Here is a 19,166-nt window from a genome sequence, read left to right as displayed (position 1 = left end):
ATTAACCACAGATATTTCTACTGAACAAATGGCTCTAACACTAAGCTTCCAGTTTCTTTCACCAATGACTGCTGATTTCTTCTATTCTTATTTAACTGTTGCTCAGAGGGATCTTTGTCTCTTTCTGTCCTTTCAATTGTCAGTCTGCTTGAATCATCGTACAGCGTTTTGTTCTCCATCTCCAGCTTTATTTATATAGCACAGTTCACACACAGAGACAATTCAAAGTGCTTTACATAGTCGAATAAAAGCACCAGAATTATATTTAAAAACAATAAAATATTAAAACCAGAATAAATTAAACTAAAACAGAATAAAATTTGATTTTAAAATTGGATGAAAAGAAATAAATTACATAAAATGTAGGGATTTCAAAATTAATGCGTTAACGCAAATAAATTTTAACGCCACTAATTTCTTTAACGCATTAATGCAACTTGCGATTTTTAAGGTTGCAGGGGGCTCATACTAGCTTGTCTCAAAGGAGGATAAGTAACGCTCCAAACCTACGCTAAACTTAAAGGGACTGTTTGTAACTTCTTACACGTATAAATCAATCTGGGTCGGTGTCCCATGCGAGCTCGCGCGTGGCTACTGTTCAGACTCAGACTCCAACACAAACTACATGGAGGCACCAAAACCGCAAAGTTATATCTAGTGAAGCCCGTCTGTTAAACAGTGTTTGCTGCGGTTGGAGGACCCAGGGGAGACCGTAGCTTTGGTCTCCAGGGCCGGAGTCTCTGCTGTACTCTGCTCCTCTGCCTGCCTGCTTGCCTTCACTCACACACCGCACGCGTTCCCGCTATTTCATTCCACTCTTACGTGCATGCGCTACACACTGCAGAAGAGTTAGTAGCTCTGAGAATATCTAGTGAATGTACAGTGGACGTTTGTGCAGAAATAAATGCTGCAGCTCCTCCAGACCAACAGAGGTTTCCCGTGTCTTGTGAAGTGACGGGGTTCCGCAGCGAGAAACGTTATAAAACTCCGGTGTCTCCCCTGTTCCCTCCGGCCGCGGGAGGCTGAGGCAAGAAAAGCCAACACTAGGATCAGCAGTGATTCATGGAGAGACCTTCGTCTGGTCAGCTAACATTACTGACAAGCAGGTGAACTATAGAGTGATATTGTGGTTTTTGGATATTGTGTCGCCTCACTGTTTTCAGCAATGCTAGTTCATGTCTATTTAGAGCGAGCACAAGCGCGAGCCCGACGCTGACTTTCGTTGACTTAACGGCCACAGGTATCCCTGTTAACAAGCATTTCTGAAAGTTACAAATAGTCCCTTTAAGTTTACTTTAAATGCAAGAGTAGTAAACTTTGAGTACACAAATAATTTACATCCAAGTTGTATTTTGTACTGCAACTAACTTATGAACTACACCATAAGTGAACTTATATGTATACTGTTAGTTTACTAGTTATATACTTGTAGCCCACTTTTTATTAGAAATAAACACAGCCTGGGAATAAAGTGGTTAATGACACTATTGTGTTAAAGTAAAGCAGTGAGTTTGTGGGTAATATTTCGATGCAGCCAATAAAACAAAAGTCTGTAACTCTCAGGAAACTGAACCTGTCAGCTATTTTTTCAGTCAGGAAGCGAGAGAGGCGATGCGGAAGATAATAAGCTTTGTACAGTTGTGCGAGTGCGCCGGCGCGCTTGTGTGTGTAAAGCGCGTAAAAGCACCACCTCCAGCAGCAGAGAGGGGTTCCCCTTTCCAGCAGCTTTACGCGCAGAGAAGAGAGTCTGACACAAGCTTTTCATGTGTCAAAAAACGGACAACATGCAACGAGGAAGTACCGCAGAGAAAACGACTGAACACTGAACTTTTCTTAAAGTGAAATGACCAGATTTTGAAGGTTAAATTGAACGCACCTCTCTCTTTGTGCGCTCTCACGGCGGATTTAATGCCCAAAGAGAGCAGGAGAAAGAGCTCCAAGGACGTCTGGCTCTCCGGGAAGGTTTGCGATGATCTCGTCTCTCAGAAAGCCGCTCAAACAACCGGAGGAGCTCGGCCGACTGTGATGATGGATGCTCCCCGGGTACCGCAGGTCACCATCACCCCGGAGGCAGGCGGCTCCTCCCGGGAGATGCAGCAGGAGGACTGGGATGATGCTGTGGACGGCACGCTGCGCAGGAAGCTGTCCAACTCCTCCATCTCCTCCACGGGCTCCTCTGTTGTGGAGTCCGAGGATGATTTACTCAGCGACAACGAGAGCAAAAGCAAAGGCATCATCACTTTGGAGCACCTGGTGGACGCTGGAGAGGTGAGTATATATAAAGATCAGGACTTCAAGAGGGGCATTAAAGGTCCCATATTATAAAAAAGTGAGATTTTAATGTTTTTTTTTATGATAAAGCAGGCTTCAGTCCTATATAAATACTGTGAAAGTATCTAAACACTCAATCCACAGGGAAATACACACAGCCCCGTATTCAGAAACTCTGCATTTGAAACAAGCTGTCAGGATTTCTGTCCATTTGTGATGTCACAAATATACAATATTTAGACCCTTTACACAGATTTAAACGTAAACATTCAAAATGTGCCCCAGTTTAATCCTTTTTTGCAGTGTATGTTAATGTCATCAGCTGACAGGAAGTACACATGGACCCAAGCTGTTGCCTAGCAACGCAATTCTGTTGCAATTTCGTCGCAATTCCGTCGAAATGTGCTAAAACGGAGCTTTTAAGACAGGAGGGTAAATACAGGCATATTCAGGCCGACAGTATGAGGAAAATTAAGTTTTTTTTTAAACATTACAGCATGTAAACATGTTCTAGTAGAAACACAAAATACAAGTATGAACCTGAAAATGAGCAGGATATGGGACCTTTAAGGTTCCTTAGTTTGAGTTTTTATGGGTCACTTGCAGGGTCTCTTGCAGGAATAGTTTATGATATGTCCCAGTTACATTGTATAAAATAATTCAAAACAATCTGTTCCACCCCTGTATACATCAATATTATATAATGCATGACTAAATCAACAATGGAAGTTCTTTCTTGTCATATATGCACAACAGTTACAGTGCAGCTGAGACTCCCTCCAACAATGCTCATACAGATATGCATAAAAAAATGAGATTATAAAGACAAAAAATAGTGCAGAAGTTACAAAATATAAACTAATTTGTTGCAGACAGGTGTACAGCAATTGCAAAATGAAATAATGTAAAAAGGTTGTGCAGTAAATATAAATGAGAATCGACCGGATGTTTACTGACATAAAAAATCTCACTTTGCCATCTCTGACCTCCTGTCTGTATCTGCTATAATTACCCACAAGTTACAGTAAAGAGCTGATGTTTTGAAAACAAGAAACAGTTAAGCAGAGCAGCACACAAACAACCTGCAAACTACTTCCTCACAGAGGACCTCTGGGATCTGTGACTGCAGAGAGAGAGGAGACAATTACTGTTTGTATTTGCTCAGTTAGTTTAGTTGAAGTCCCATAATCATGTCTTACAAGTGCAGCAAAAACTTTTTTTTTTTCATGGGACATTAGTCACTTCTTCATTTCACAAGTTATTTTTGTATCTGTTCTGCACTTGAGATCTGGGAAATCTCAGTTGTCAGATGTACCGGCGGTCAGAGTTGAGCTGCTTAAGATCAAGAAAGATTAAACAACCTTGAGATCTCTGCGAGAGAGAGAGCGCAGGATAATCGTTGAGGAAATGTGATTGTCCCCATTGAAATCTCATCATCTCTCCTTATGTTTAATGGCTGATCAGAGCCTTTCACATCACCTTAACGATCCCACGCACTGCTGTATGACCACAAAAAAGCTGCTGATGACCTTTGCCGTGTGGCAAAGTGACACATCATTTTGTTTACTGCAAATTATCTTAAAAGGCCACGTAGTGCAAATGAATTCATGATAAAAGACACAGCTTCATGTCATTTTTTTAGTGCCATCTTTTAAAATGATAATACTTTTTTTAGCACAGGCTATGGAGTGGATAACTCCTGCACATGTTATGCACATTAATAATAGTAATAATGTTAAATGTCAGATCATGTTTTGGAACTGTAAGTCCTGACCTTTATCAATGTGCGTCCCTCCTTCAGCACACACATACACACTATAGCGTTGAGGGATCGGCCTTTACTTCAGTAGACGCTGAGGGTGGAAATTTGTTTGACATTCTTGGCTGATAAAGCTTTTACCCGGGCGTGTGCACGCAAATAGTGCAGTTTTATACCTCTCAGATGCACAAATTCTGATATTCTACATTCAGATTTGAACACATGTTTTTGCAACTGTTACTCGCCAGAACATAATCTGCTTCTTGTCTACACTGTCAGCACATTACACACAGGTTCGTTGGCTCTGTGTGTGTGTGTGTGTGTGTGTGTGTGTGTGTGTGTGTGTGTGTGTGTGTGTGTGTGTGTGTGTGTGTGCGCGTGTGTGTTTTAATGGTCCACTTCTCATTGCCGTCTCCATACAAGGTCTGTAGCTGTCACTTTACTTTAAACAGACTGAATACACATGGCCTGTTGAGCCTGTGTTTGTGTGTGTGTGAGAGAGAGCGAGAGAGTAGTTGATCAGGTGAGGCTCAGTGTGAAAGCTTTATCAAATAAAAGTCTATTCTGGCTCTTTATTGGCTCTTTAAGGCATCATAACGTCTAATGGAAACATGTTGGTGGTGTCACCTCTGAAAATAACCACTTTAGTGCTTTTGCCCCTTCAGCCCACACACACACAAGCACACCCATACAAACCCACACACTCACAGCACAGGCTAACATGTCATTGTGTAATGATGTTTTTCTGTGGTCAGTAGCCAGTTTGAGCCATGGCTTTTGACATTTAGAACCACTTCAGGAAGTCTTGTTTCTTAGCGTTTGCTAGTTCACACTTTGAAGCGTGTATAATAGAGATTAAAGCTGTAGTGGGTAGAAATGAAGCAAATGTGATTAAAAAAAGGTTATTTTTATAAAACGGTCACTATATCCTGACAGTAGTGCATGAGACAGGTAATCTGAAAAAAAATCATGTGCCTCTGTGTCCTCCGGAGCCGAGCTGGAGTGTTGCCGTCTCTGAGCAGCTGTCAATCATTCGCAAACTCCGATCAAACGGTCAAACTAGGCGGCGCTGATCAAATATGAATTAATATTCTGTTACTGTAATGCCTATTTCTCACCTCAAATGTTTTCAGAAACATCTTGTAGTGTACTGTTTAGCTGCAAGTTTGTGACACCAAGCACTGCCCACCAGCCGGAGCACAGCCAATAGGAACGCTCTCTCTCTGTAATGACCTGTGATTGGCCAGTCTCCCATCCCGGGCTAGCTTTTTTAAAGCCTGAAAACAGAGCCACGAGGAGGTGATGAAGTCTAGTTTTCGCTCAGAACACTTTAATTACAATATGCTGAAAGGTTATTATGGAATTTTTGCCCAATGATGCCAAAAGTATATTGCCTACTGCAGGTTTAATCTGCACAGCAAAGTGCTTTTTTAATGGAAAAGCAGCAGAGGAGAGGAAACAGACACACAGGTGGACAAACAGGCTCGTCATAATGTGATCGTCTCGCAGTGGTTTACATCCCATCAGCACTTCGAGATGACAAGTATTAACACAGAAGGCGTGAGTTACAATGGTTTGGCTGAGTGAGTCACATCTCATGTCTCACCGATTGTTCTCCTCACTCCTTGGAAATGCATTATTGCTTTCAAAGTTTGCTTTCAGTGGTCTGTATTGCTCATGATGAATACTCAGACTGTTCATATCAGCGCGGTGATGTGTCACCTAGTTTGTCACACATACACACACACACATGCACACACACAAACACACACACACACACACACACACACACACACACACACACGCACACACACACAGACAAGAGGCCCCGTGTTACCAAGAAAAGGTGTGTCTGTCTGACAGCAGAAAGCAAAGTGCTGAAGAAACCGCTCAGATAGCAAACAATAGGTTCCCTTTAATTTGTGGGAGTAAATAAAACTGTATCTTTGTGTTAAGTAGTGGTGGAAAGTAAATATGTACATTTACTAACGTTCTGTACTTAAAGCAGCAGTGGGTAGAAATGGAGCAAATATGATTAATAGAAAAGTCACTATATCCTGACGGTAGTGCATGAGACAGGTAATCTGAAAAGAAATCATGTTCCTCTGTGTCCTCCGGTGCTCCTAACAGAATCTGCAAGATTTCACAGACCAGAGGAAAACAACCAATCAGAGCCGAGCTGGAGTCTGTCGTCTCTGAGCAGCTGTCAATCACTCGCAAGCAGTCAAACGGTCAAACTAGGCAGCGCTGATCAAATGTGAATCAATATTCTGTTACTGTTATGTCTATTTCTCTTCTCAAATGTTTTCACAAACATCTTGTAGTGTACTGTTTAGCTGTAAAATGAGAAAGTTTGTAACCCGGCAGCCATGTTGAGATCAGTTGAGGAAATACCAAGCACCACCCACCAGCCGGAGCAAACTTCCTCATTTTACAGCTAAACAGAACACTACAAGATGTTGTAGTAGAGGCGGATGATCCTGAGGCACATGGGAAAAGAACAGTCGATGTCAGGATCCAAAACAACACGAGGAATAGTGCTCCGCAAACATAAAACTAGAGGCTTGCAGCTTGAGAAGCTACCTCGGAGACGATGATCTGGCAGCAGATGTGTGAAGAGCCGGGGTTGAAATACTGCGAGGCTGATGAACTGATGAGAGGCAGGTGAGCAGACTGGGAGGGGCGATGTGGCGATTGATGGCAGGTGAGCAGAAATCCAGGAGCCAGGAGAGTGTGTGGCAGGACAGGAAGGACACACACAAACAGAGAGACACAAACAGGGGACACGGCAGGACATGAAGGACACAGAGAAACACATGAGACAGACAGGGGAACACATTCTCATCCCACACTAGTCACATACCGCTGCTTTGTCGCATCCCTTGTCTCTTAATTTTTGGCATCAAAACCACTATAGGCGTTGGCGTAAATAGTAAATGGACTTGCATTTGAACAGATCCTTTCTAGTCTTCAGACCACTCAAAGCGCTTTACACTACATGTCAACATTAACACTGACGTTCATACACTGATGGCAGAGGCTGCCATGCAAGGTGCCAACTTTGCCCATCAGGATCTAATCTAAATGCTCAATCACACCCCGATGGCTCAGCCTTCGGGGGTTAAGTATCTTGCCACAGCCGCCCTTTAGGATTAGGCAGCAAAACCGCTATAGTTATGTTTAGGAAAGAACATCATGGTAGGGCTTGAAGCTACCACGTTGTGAACACGGGACAGGCACAAACAGCTGATTGTATTGTCACACACGGGACATAAAAAGCGGTCTCCTGGACGAAAGGCTTGTGGCGCTGAAGGGTGCCATGCGCTGCGGTACAAAACGCCGACTGCCGTAGAAAAACAACTCCGAATTTGACGCCCTGGGAACGAGAATGTGACACCCAACCATTTTGGCTTTTGATGCCTCATAATAACAGTGTGTAATTGAAGGTTAGGTAGGAGTTGTCAGCAGTTCAAGGCCCAAAGAGGTCAAATGATCCAGTATTTTACTAGGTTACGTATCGGAATGATGCACTCTGATTCATTCAGTAAGCAGACCTGTTATTTCTGATTGTTATCAGTACAAACTCTTCTGGTTTCTGTCGTCAAGGCTGGCTGGGAGAGCATGCTGTGAACTACATGAAGTTTCAATGTCAAACTATGTGTAAAATAGAAATATTGGCTGTGTGGAGCTGCAGGGTTGTTTTGTTTACATCAAAACTCAGAGATCAGATCCAAGTTTCCATTCCCTTTCAGTCCGTGGATAAAACTCCAGACTTCTATTATATTATTCTCTTTTATATGTAATCAACCGGTAATATGCTGAAAATATTCATGAGACAGTAACTCACTGTATTTTCTGCGTTAATTGACCAGCCAGTAAAGTTAATAAGCAATAAAGCAAATGCTCTTTTGGAAGTCTCACACCTTCACAGTGCGATATTATCAGTAAACAAGTAGCACTACAGTAAGTGAAGCATATCACCTGACATTTAGCAGAGACTTGGCTGGCTGCTGCAGAGCTTTGTGTTTCACTAACACGAGTCCCTGTTTCATTTCCTGTTTCAATCAGAGCACGCAGAACAAAATGACCTCTCCAAAGCCTAAAGATAGGATCTAAGAACAAGTACTGCTTTTCCTCTCCAACGCCTGGGACTTTGTGGATTCTCTGTATTTTTACTAAGAAGTATATTTCAGATGATTGTATAGAAGGAAGAGTGTGTTATTTGAGATGTGGTCAGTTTTCTTAGAGGGAATAAAACAGGCAGTTCTCCACAAGTGTGAAGAGCTACTGAGTCTGTGAAATACGCAAGCTGTTACTGTGTTTTTCTGTGAGTGTGTGAGTGTGTGTGTGCGCAATGAGAGACGAGGAGAAAGCGAGGGTGGTATAAGTAGAGTCCTTAAACAAACAACCACGAAAACATCTCTGCCAAGAGAAGATAATTCACCCGTCAGTCATCTGTTTCTTTTGTTGTTGTTCAGGATTCAGTGCAAACTTTGATTTGTTTCAAACAAAGAAGTGAGGGAGTTGAGAGGCCGGCAGCAAAGACAGTGTCACCTTTTATGATTTGGAGTTAAACCTTTAGATTTTTTAGATGACAAATGATGCATGCACTAAATGTTTTAGAGGCAGCGTGATATTTGTCATCGCATTTTTGCAGAAAGTTTGACTTTTAAAAAAATTTGGAATCATTTTTGATAATTTTTCCTGCATCAAATCTCACACCTATAGTTGTTGCATCAAATATTAATCCTGGTTTGAAAATAGTTTTGTGTTAAAAGTCAAATATTGTTCTCCCAAATGTTGGTGTGCACTTTACTACAAGCAAGAATTAAAGCCCATCGCCGCTACACCAAGCTGGAGATGCTGAACAGAGATTTTGAGTGCCGATAAGAGTTTCCAGAGAAATGGCATTTAACTGACCTACATTGGAGGTTTCACACATACAGACTTACTGGGTACAGTTGCTTATTTGATCAGATTTCTATTCAGGCCATGTAGGTTGGACCGAGGTCGGCACTTCTTCCTGTTCTCAGATCAGGAACACAGATACACCCACGATTCTGTTATATGATATTTATTTCTGTTTGTTTTCTTGCCCTCCAGAGCAAGCCGTGGTGGAAGTTGAAGACGATCGTCAACTGGCCCTTCAGTGTTACGCCGAGACGAAAACTGAACTGGGTTCAGCTAGCCGGGCATAAAGGTATGATGTGTTCAGATCATTGTTGTGGTGTTTAATCTTTCTGGCAGCTTTTCGGAATAAAAAAAGGGACGAAAAAACATTATCGCCACGCCGACAGGAATTAAAACACTTCTGTCATGGATGACTGACCTTAGAGCTGTTGGTTTCCTTTAATAATAATCTCCCTGCAGCAGACAAACACTGAATGTCACTGGAAGTTACAGTCATTTCCAGCATGCAGGCACATTTCTGGGCAGTCTAACAAAATCAGGGCTTATATCTTTAAATGTCTGGATTTTCTCATCCCTCCTGTTTGTGGCAAGGAGGGTGAAAAGAGGAGATGTTACGCGTCATCAACGCGTCATATCTTTGGTGTACAACACATGCGCAGTAAAACCTGGTCTGCACTCGCCAAAACTGAGCCAATAGCAACGCACGGCCGCAGCTCCAGTTACACTGCACATGTGTCATACTGCTCAACACCGCGTCCCAGCCTCTTTCAATAGGCCTTGGTTTGTGAAGCATCGCTCTTCATCTCATCATCTCAGGTAACTTCAAAGCAGCGGACGAGGGCAACATCCTGAAGAAGTTCTCGGAGAACGAGATGCGGGGCTTCGAGAAGCTGAGGGACGACGTGCTGCTCCCATTCGTGCCCGGTTACCATGGCACCGTGGAGAAAGACGGAGAGTCTTTCCTACATATGACTGACCTGCTGGCGAACTTTGACCTTCCCAATGTCATGGACTGCAAGATGGGAGTGAGGTAAGGAAGTAAGGTGTTTGTTTAATCACTTATAACAGATATTCAGGCATCTATTTTAAATTATAACCCTATTTCATTTCCATACATGTCAAACAGTCTTTCTGCCACACTAATTTGAAATGATAATGTCAGATCATTTCCTTGTTTGTTTATGTATTTGATGTTTGTGTTAATACTTAATGCTCCGCTGCAATGGATTAATGAGACGTGCAGCCTGGAGACAGTATGTGGCGCCTGAAGCGTTTTTGCTCTACAAGGGAACACCTGTTGTAACTGCAGGCTATATGCTTGGCTTCCTGCCACAACGGGCGGGGTGCCTCGCTGCATCACATGCACAGGCACAAATACACACACACACACACACACACACACACACACACACACAGACACACACTGTATATGCATGAATGCACACATGAATGTATACATGCACTTGCTCATGCATGCACAGACAAGAACTTAATTTCTGTTTCAACATACCCATGTGCACTAAACTTACAGACACACTTGAACAAATCGTTTTATTGTCTACTAAGTGTGTATGTGTGTGTGTCTGCATTTCTGAGGCTACACAAACACACGCACACACACACAGACACAAACACACACACACACACACACACTCAGGGTGTCCCTGGAGACTCCCCTTTGTCAAAAACACTCACAACCACAAAGTTGCAAAACCGCTAAGTTGCACGAACACACACTCAGACTTTCACACAGTTGCACGTTGGAGTCTCCTCTCAGCTTCCTTCTTCAGCACAGAGGAAGTGAACTGTGAACAAACTGAAACTGAAATTTACATCTGTTTGCACACAAGTGTCTGGTATGAAGTGTGCATGTGCTGCTCTACTGTTCACCAGCAGAATTTAATACTTATACAGCATGTTGCTGTCAGCTGAGCGGCTCAGTCATGGCGTTTTTGTTGCACTGGTCACCTTCTCTGCGTGAGTGAACGCCATTAGAAAAGAGCTGATCTCAAAGAGTCCTCCCTTTGTAGGATACCTGTGTATCTTACATCTTAATAACTGTGAATGTAAGACAAACCCTGAAAGTAAACAAACTGTATTTACCTACATGCAGAGAACACAGTAGTCTGTAAACATGCAGCTCCTGCAACTAAAGGCCTTGTTCCCCCCTGCTGTTTCAGGACGTACTTGGAGGAGGACCTCGTCCGGGCGCGGGAGCGGCCCAAGCCGAGGGAAGATCTGTACAAGAAAATGATGGAGGTGGACAGCGAAGGCCCGACTCCCCAGGAGCATTCCCAACGAGGTGTCACCAAGCCGCGTTACATGCAGTGGAGGGAGACCATGAGCTCAACCCACACCCTGGGCTTCAGGATAGAAGGGATCAAGGTAGAAAATACACGTATAGAGTTGAACAAGACACTGCCATAATAAAGAATAAATCCCTAAAAGAATAATAAAACAAATGTTGAAATATAAAGAGGAATAAATAAAATAATATACAAGTAAATAAATAAATGTGGAAATATGAGGAATAAATAAAATAATATAAGTAAATAAATAAATGTGAAAATATAATGAGGAATAAATAAAACAATAGTAAATAAATAAATGTGAAAATATAAATATGACTATATAAAACTCTATATAAGTAAATAAATAAATGTGTAAATATAAAGAGGAATAAATAAAATGATATATAATAAATAAATAAATGTGTAAATATAAAGAGGAATAAATAAAAGAATATATAAGTAAATAAATAAATGTGTAAATATAAAGAGGAATAAATAACAGAATGAATAAGTAGATACAAAATTTAAAAATATAAAGAAAAAAATATTATTATAAATAATATATTTCTATATTTATTTATTTATTTATTTACTTATTAATTCTTGTATTCATTCATCTTTATATTTACGCATTTATTTTCTTATTCTTATACAGATGTATTCTTTATTATGGCACTCGTATGACTCCATAGCACTTAAGTGGCCAAAAATAACTTTTAATTAAATTAAATTATGGAAGAATGGACATAAATTCTGTCCAACCACATGTCAAAAATCAATTTAATTGTGCGATATTTCCTCTCTTTTAGAAATGTGACGGTACGTGTCGGACTGACTTCAAGAAAACCAGATCGAAGCAGGATGTCATCCAGGTGTTCAGGGACTTTGTCGGAGGAAACGTCAACATCATGGTACGTGGCAACGAGTTCGCTTCTGCACACATTATATATACTGTTTATTCATGCATGTGGACACACACAGAACATACTTTACTGAGCATATATACAAGGCAGTCTCTCACAGGGATTACCTGAAACAGGTTGGGGACAGTCTGGTGATGAATGCAAACAGCTTTGAAGTGCTTGAACTGCACATAGCAAATATACACTGCAAGTTAATGCTGTTTGAGTTTTCTAGTATGTTGTGTACACACATATATATATATATATATACATACTGTATATATACACTGTTTCGACACCCTTTTTACTTTACAACTCTTCTAATTCATGGATTCAGTTTAAAACATATTAAATTAAATCACAGGCTTCGGATAATGTTATGATCCGCCCGTCACTGTTTTTTTTCTTGAAACACAGAAGTCTTACCTGGGCAGACTGACGGAGATCCAGCAGGCCCTGAAGATGTCCGAGTTCTTCAAGCAACACGAGGTGATGACTGATCTAAACATGAGAAAAACAAACATAAAGCACTCTTTAAATGAAGTGTTGCAGCAGGAACTTCATCTGAAACTTTACTTTAGGGATTGAACACCATTTCTCCAAAAGATATTCTCGCATTTTGATGATTAGGTGGAGAGCGCTGTCTAACACGTTGGTCAAAAATGACTTTTAGCAAACTATTTCAACTGCTTATCCTTCACTTTTAACTAAGCTGTTTAGAACTAAGCATGGATGGATGAATAGAAGGAGACCTAAAAGCAAAAGCTAATATGAAACCCTTATTGTTTTGTTTTTTTGCAGGTCATCGGCAGCTCTCTCCTCTTTATCCACGACCACACGAGCACTGCACAGGTCTGGATCATTGACTTTGGCAAGACCACGGCGTTACCAGAGGGCCAGACGTTAAACCACGACATTCCCTGGCAGGAAGGCAACCGGGAGGACGGCTACCTGTGGGGGCTGGAAAACCTCATCCACACTCTGGAGTCTGTAAGCAACGAAGTGACGAACGAAGAAAGCTCAGTTACCAAAGAAAATATAACTACAGAAACAGATGGTCAGTGACCTTTGACCTGTAGCTCGGTGAAAGGAAGTCAAACTATTTTAATGGACACCACAGAGAGGTTGATTTGCTTTGGGTGCTCGATGATAATAAAAAACATTTTATGTGAGGAGCTTCATAAAGTCACTGACAGAGGAGACAATGAACAGAGAGAAGCAGAGAATTTGTCACTAGTTGCTGAACGATTGAGCAAATGAACTGACACTAACTCAACTTCCTACTAAATGAACAGAAGTGAAAGTGTAGGGATTCTGCATTTCAGTTTCAGGGACACGTGAAGGAAATACTCAGTCCTCCTTATTGCCATTTAACCCTCAGCATAATATTAAAGGGCAGTATGAAACTCACAGACCTCCGTCATATAACTACAACATATAATACTGCATACTGTGTAATGATTAGAGTGTATTATCTGCGTTACTGTTCTGACAAACTCTTTTATTACTTTTCTTTCACTGATTTTATTCCTGTAATCAAACTTGTAATTATTTCAATTTCTTTGTTAGAGCACATTTGTTTATGAGGGGTGGAAGTAATGGAAATTGGAGGTGATGGAAAGGCGTGCGATTTGACTAAATTAAGCCGGAAAAATGGATGTGAAAGGAAAAATGGAGATGAATCATCAAGTGAGTAGGGCTGTGTTTTGGCAAGAATCTGGCGATAGGATACGTATCATGATACAGGGGTTACGATTCAATATATCGCGATATTACTGTAAGCAAGGCGATATATTGTAAATTGTTTTAATCTAATTTAAGGAAAACTGTCGTATAAAGAACACACCACCTTATGCATAAAATCTGAGTAACTTTGTAATTTTTTAAGCAATCATAACAGTTGGATCTGCATTTATCACACTCCTGTAACATCCAACATCACAGCACTACTTTTAAACTATTAATTAAAAATCAATACAGCGTTTTTGAGAATCGATACGGTATCACGAAATGTAATATCGTGATACTCGATATTTTCTTACACCCCTACAAGGGATTTGATTAATTTAAAGCCGATTTGACTAAAACAGTCGTGATATGATGAAAGCGGAGCCATGTTTCATCATTTTTCCCGTCTTACATTCATCATTCACAACACAAAATTGCCATTTATCACTTAAGGAAAGTGGCCTCAAGATGATAAATGGCAATTTTGTGTTCTGAATGATGAATGCAAGACGGGAAAAATGATGAAACATGGCTCCGTTTTCATCATATCACGACTGTTTTAGTCAAATCGTCTTTAAATGAATCAAATCACTTGGTAATTTATCACTCCATTTTTCATTTCACATCCATTTTTACGGCTTCATCTTTCAAATCACATGCATTTATATACATTTTTTGTTACTTCCACCCCTCAGAGTCTTGGTCCGTGATGTTGGTGCATATGAAATGAATGAAAATGTCTATGGAATTAAAAAGGGCAAATACTGTTATTTCTTTTAATTTTCAATAGTAAAACACTATTGTGGTATGTTTAATATGTAACTGATCAAATTCCCACACATAAGATCAATATATATATGTTGATTTATTTGGGGGCACAGTTAGGTTAGAGGAAAGTGTCAAAGACAGTATATTGCATAGAATGTCTTTGCATTTTTGGTTGAGGCGTAACACCGTCAGCTACATAAAGAATACAGAAAAAAAGTGTGAAATAAAATGCACCAGGCCATAACAAAGATAAACTGTGAGCAAGACAGAGGTGTTTCTTTCTCCTTCTGTAAAGCCCCCCACCCCCACAGTAATCCATATTTCTAAATGGCACAAATTTCTCGCTAAAAATTAGTATTTGGTGAGTCACCTTTTCTAACAGATGTTGTTTTAGAGCAAACTGTTGAGCAACCAAAATAACACTAATATCAGCAGGCCTGAGCATAAAAACACAGTAAGAACCCTTAAATGTATTCAACATACTAAAAAATAAACTATCGACATGTTTAGGCTCAAAATAAAGACACATATCGGATACAACTACCAACTTGATTAAATAAGAATAACCTGAACACATAAATACTGAACTGAGATACCTGCAGCAGCATGTTTGGTATATCAAGGCTGAATACCGCCCCCTGCTGAGTAAACATAGGTACTACCAGCACTACACCGGTAGGTGCAGCGCAGTGGTATTTAATGGCAGTGATCAACTACAAATACAGATCCATCATTAACATAAAAGAATACAAATAAATGATAAAACAAAAGCAATGGGTTAGTCCAGTGTGTGGTGTGAGTACAAAAATAACAAATATTTTCACAGCTGCGTGGTCATCAAACCCTACACGCTTATACATTTATGAGACCTCCTGCAGTCCAAGTAAATATTGGGACATGGGGAAAGAGAATGGTCAAAAATACGCAAAACCAAATCAAGATCTAAAAAAAATTATCTCAGCAGAGAACTTACAGGAAGCACAAACTATTTTAACACCTTAAGGGAATTGGGTTTTTTTAAGGAGAAATATCCTTATTTGCTTTCTTGCAGCATTAGATGAGAAAATCGATACCACTCTCATGTCTGCACAGTAAATCTGAAGCTACAGCTGGTTAGAAGAAGACTGGAAACAGAGAAGCAGGTTAGTCTGGCTCTGTCCAAAGGTAAAGATATCTGCCTGCTACCACCTCTACAGCTCACCAATAAACACATTATATGTTGTTTGTTTTAATCTGCACAAGAACCGAAATGTAAAGTGGGTTTAGGAGCGGTACTGTTTCTATTTTCTGACTTTCTAGAGTCTTGTCCTCAATGTGAGGTTACCAGGAAATCAGCGGTGGCTCTGTGCCTCTCTGCTGTCTGTGAACACCAGACCAAAACCAGCAGCATCAACTGGGAGGTCAAAGTCACTGAAAGGAGTCAGTGGACGGCTGGAAAAAGATTCATATTTGTCACCTAAGACTGCATTCACACGAGATCAGGCAGTGCGGTGAAAAAACACAAGTTTTTCCATTCATTTTGAATGGGGGTAGTGCATTTGGGCTGCGGCTGCCACAGGGGGTGCCAAAAAAAAAGTTAAAACAGAATCAACTTTTGGAAAAAAAACGCAACCTGACGACATGCTGCGGTGGCGTTCCAGAGCTGTACAACCCCGCCATGAGGGAGCAAATAGGATTAAAAAAAGTAATTTTTATGAAACGGTCACTATATCCTGACAGTAGTGCATGAGACAGGTAATCTGAAAAATATGTGCCTCTGTGTCGTCCGGTGCTCCAAATTGCATCTGCAAGATTTCACAGACAGGAGGAAAACAACCAATCAGAGCCGAGCTGGAGCCTTGCTGTCTCTGAGCAGCTGTCAATCACTCGCAAACTCCGATCAAAACTAGGCAGCGCTGATCAAATATGAATCAATATTCTGTTGCTGTAATGCCTATTTCTCTCCTCAGATGTTTTCAGAAACATCTTGTAGTGTACTGTTTAGCTGTAAAATGAAAAATTTTGTGACGCAGCAGCCATGTTGAGATCTGTTGAGGAAATACCAAGCACCGCCCACCAGTTGGAGCACAGCCAATAGGAACGCTCTCTCTCTGAAATGACCTGTGATTGGTCAAAGTCTCCCGTCACAGGCTAGATTTTTTAAAGCCTGAAAACAGAGCCATGAGGAGGAGCAGAAGTCTAGTTATCGCTCAGAACACTTAAATTACAATATGCTGAAAGGTTATTATGGAAGTTTTGCCCAATGATGCCAAAAATATATACTGCCTACTGCGGGTTTAATGGGCCATTAAAGTGACTCGCCCAGACCTCTGCACAACCCTGCGGAGAATCGCTGCAACGCCTGATCACGTGTGAATGCAGCCAAATGGTGCAGTTCTACCAAGTCACCAAACTTTCTCATTTTACAGCTAAACAGTACATTACAAGATGTTTCTGAAAACATTTGAGGAGAGAAATAGGCATTATAGTAACAGAATATTGATTCATATTTGATCAGCGCTGCCTAGTTTGACCGTTTGATCGGAGTTTAGCGAGCCTGCTGCCTTGCGAGCCTGCTGCCTTGCGATGGACAACATTAGTTGAGGTCGAGTCATGATTATGCAAATTCAGATACGGCGACCGGTCTGTCAACTCTGATCCATCCTGCAACACGTGGCCGGAGCTCCTGCTCTCCATAGAGAACGAACAGGATCCGTAGACTTCACGTTAATCAACTGATTTGGTGGATCATCTGGTGTATGAGACCATCCTCGAATAAAAACAGGGTTTATGATCTCCTTGTGACTCCTCCATGGATAACTGAGCAAACGCCGTCTGCTGGGGAAGCGTTGGAAACAACCATTAAGACCGCGTGTTGAGAAAAAACATTGAAGTTATTGCAGTATATTAGGCGTCAGTGTTTTCACATTATTTAGGGTGAAAGCAAAACAGAATCACGGAAATGTACCGCAAGTTTCTAAAGTATGCGTATAATTATAAATGAAGTTGTTTTAGTAACTCTACTGCTTTACTGAACAAAAAGACATGCATGGAGATTCTCTTCCCAATGGCTCAATATTTTAGCTTGTTATGGTCCTACTGTACACTGATGACTACAAATTCCAACAAATTGTTTACTATAATGCAACATATACTACTTTCAAAGCTTCCATGAAAAAACAAATAGGTAGAAAAGGAGTCCAACTACAGCTGCGGGCATTGAGAAAGCGCAGGGCTGCGTGTCGTCCAGTGTTTCAGCTACCAGTGTACCAGAGGCCCAGGAAGGAGCTCTGAGTCCAGCGTTGGCTCTCTGTATCACAGTGCAGAGTAGTGTTTGTGTTTTCCAGCATTCCAGGAGATCTAATAATTGGATGTTGTGGCTCTCAGACCGTAGCGGAGCCCTCGTGGTCATGCTTTTTGTTCCAGATATCCAGTCTCAGGTTGTGAGAAAAAGGGGCTCCAGGTGACATTTGACTTTCATATCGATCCTGTTACGGCGAGCCGTTTCTTAGATCGGAGTAACGCTGAGGTCTTCAGACAGAGAAAAGCCTGAGTCTCGGTCGCGTGTGGGCTTCTCAGCTTTGGTGTGTCTCCTCACGTCCTCGTGTCCGTAGCTGGCGTGGCGCTTCAGCAGCAGCTTGGGCATGCAAGATGAGGCGGTGTGGAGGCCTAACGCCAGTCCCAGGCTGGTCCCCGAGGACACGCTGGGGGCAGAGCTGGTGTTTGTGATGCCTTCTGGGACTTTGGGCATAACCAAGGGTAGGCTCTCTGCCTCGTAGCTTTGCTCATCGTAGGCGTAGTTGACGTTGCCGCAGGGGAAACTCTGGAGCTTAGCCAGGTCCATGCCAGCTTTTGCGGCGCCACCTGCCGGGGTCTTATGGGAAGACGTGCTCGGCACAGGTTGAGCCTGGCAGGACGGGGACGGAGTTGAGGAAGTGCAGCTGTCGCACCCAGCCTCGTTGCTCTCTACGGTTGGGATGCAGGTCTGAGGAGTGTTGGAGGTGGAGGTAGCGGAACTGGAGAGCGGCATGGACTGAGTGTGAGCAAGAGTTTTCTTCCCCCGGAAGCTTTCCAAAACCCAGGAACCGTACGTGGGGTTCCACAGGTTCTTCGTCTTGTTTTTCAGCCTCTGGCTCCCCGAGGAGGAGCTGTTTCTGGAGCAAGGCCGGTGATGAGGAGGCTCAGGGTGGAGCCAGTGGCCTCCCGCAGACAAACCAGGGGCAGGAACGGGCTCGGCCCAGGACGGCTCCAAAGCCTCGCGGCACGATGTCACTTGGTGGTGGACGGGCTGGGTCCTCTGGAGGAGCAGACGGGGTTTGGTGGGCTGTGGAGGGAGAGGGGTTGGACCCAGGCCCAGAGAGGAGAGACCCAGCTGGGGGGAGGAAACCCGGGAGACAGGACGGGACACCAGGAGTGGAGTGAGGCTGGTGGAGGTGCGGTCAGAGGGACGCATTATTGTGCCGCCTTCGTCCTCTGCAGTGGGGGAATATTCCACTGGCAGGGGTGTGTTGATCACATCTGGGTCCTGGTAGAGAGTAGAGAAAGGGAAAGGTAATA

General features: G+C 42.1%; 2 protein-coding genes across 3 annotated transcripts in view; one reads left to right on the top strand and one right to left on the bottom strand.

The window, feature by feature from the left end:
• Positions 1–1,623: 1,623 nt before the first annotated feature.
• On the top strand, positions 1,624–14,632 carry itpka (inositol-trisphosphate 3-kinase A). The gene is made up of 7 exons (XM_074660123.1): positions 1,624–2,268; positions 9,134–9,230; positions 9,758–9,971; positions 11,122–11,326; positions 12,042–12,143; positions 12,552–12,623; positions 12,936–14,632. The coding sequence occupies exons 1-7, from the start codon at positions 1,909–1,911 to the stop codon at positions 13,197–13,199; spliced, it is 1,314 nt and encodes a 437-aa protein (XP_074516224.1). The 5' UTR covers positions 1,624–1,908; the 3' UTR covers positions 13,200–14,632.
• Positions 14,633–17,182: 2,550 nt separating this feature from the next.
• The window catches only part of ltk (leukocyte receptor tyrosine kinase), a 65,807-nt gene continuing 63,823 nt past the window's right edge, over positions 17,183–19,166 (bottom strand). For both annotated transcript variants that reach the window (XM_074660121.1, XM_074660122.1), the window contains exon 29: positions 17,183–19,134. In XM_074660121.1, the coding sequence (XP_074516222.1) occupies positions 18,118–19,134 (1,017 nt within the window). In that variant the 3' untranslated portion in view covers positions 17,183–18,117. The remainder of the gene's footprint in view (positions 19,135–19,166) is intronic.

Source organism: Sebastes fasciatus, chromosome 15 (genome assembly GCF_043250625.1).
Source record: "Sebastes fasciatus isolate fSebFas1 chromosome 15, fSebFas1.pri, whole genome shotgun sequence".
Classification (NCBI taxonomy): Eukaryota; Metazoa; Chordata; class Actinopteri; order Perciformes; family Sebastidae; genus Sebastes; species Sebastes fasciatus.
This window is presented reverse-complemented; position numbering and strand designations above follow the sequence as displayed.

What these genes read in the sequence shown, in the direction of transcription:
- itpka (XM_074660123.1), top strand. Translation starts at nt 1,909, where the DNA reads ATGCCCAAAGAGAGCAGGAGAAAGAGCTCCAAGGACGTCTGGCTCTCC. An exon ending in TCAGGATAGAAGGGATCAAG is followed by an intron (nt 11,327 to 12,041) that starts GTAGAAAATACA and finishes CCTCTCTTTTAG; the next exon opens with AAATGTGACGGTACGTGTCG. An exon ending in AGTTCTTCAAGCAACACGAG is followed by an intron (nt 12,624 to 12,935) that starts GTGATGACTGAT and finishes GTTTTTTTGCAG; the next exon opens with GTCATCGGCAGCTCTCTCCT.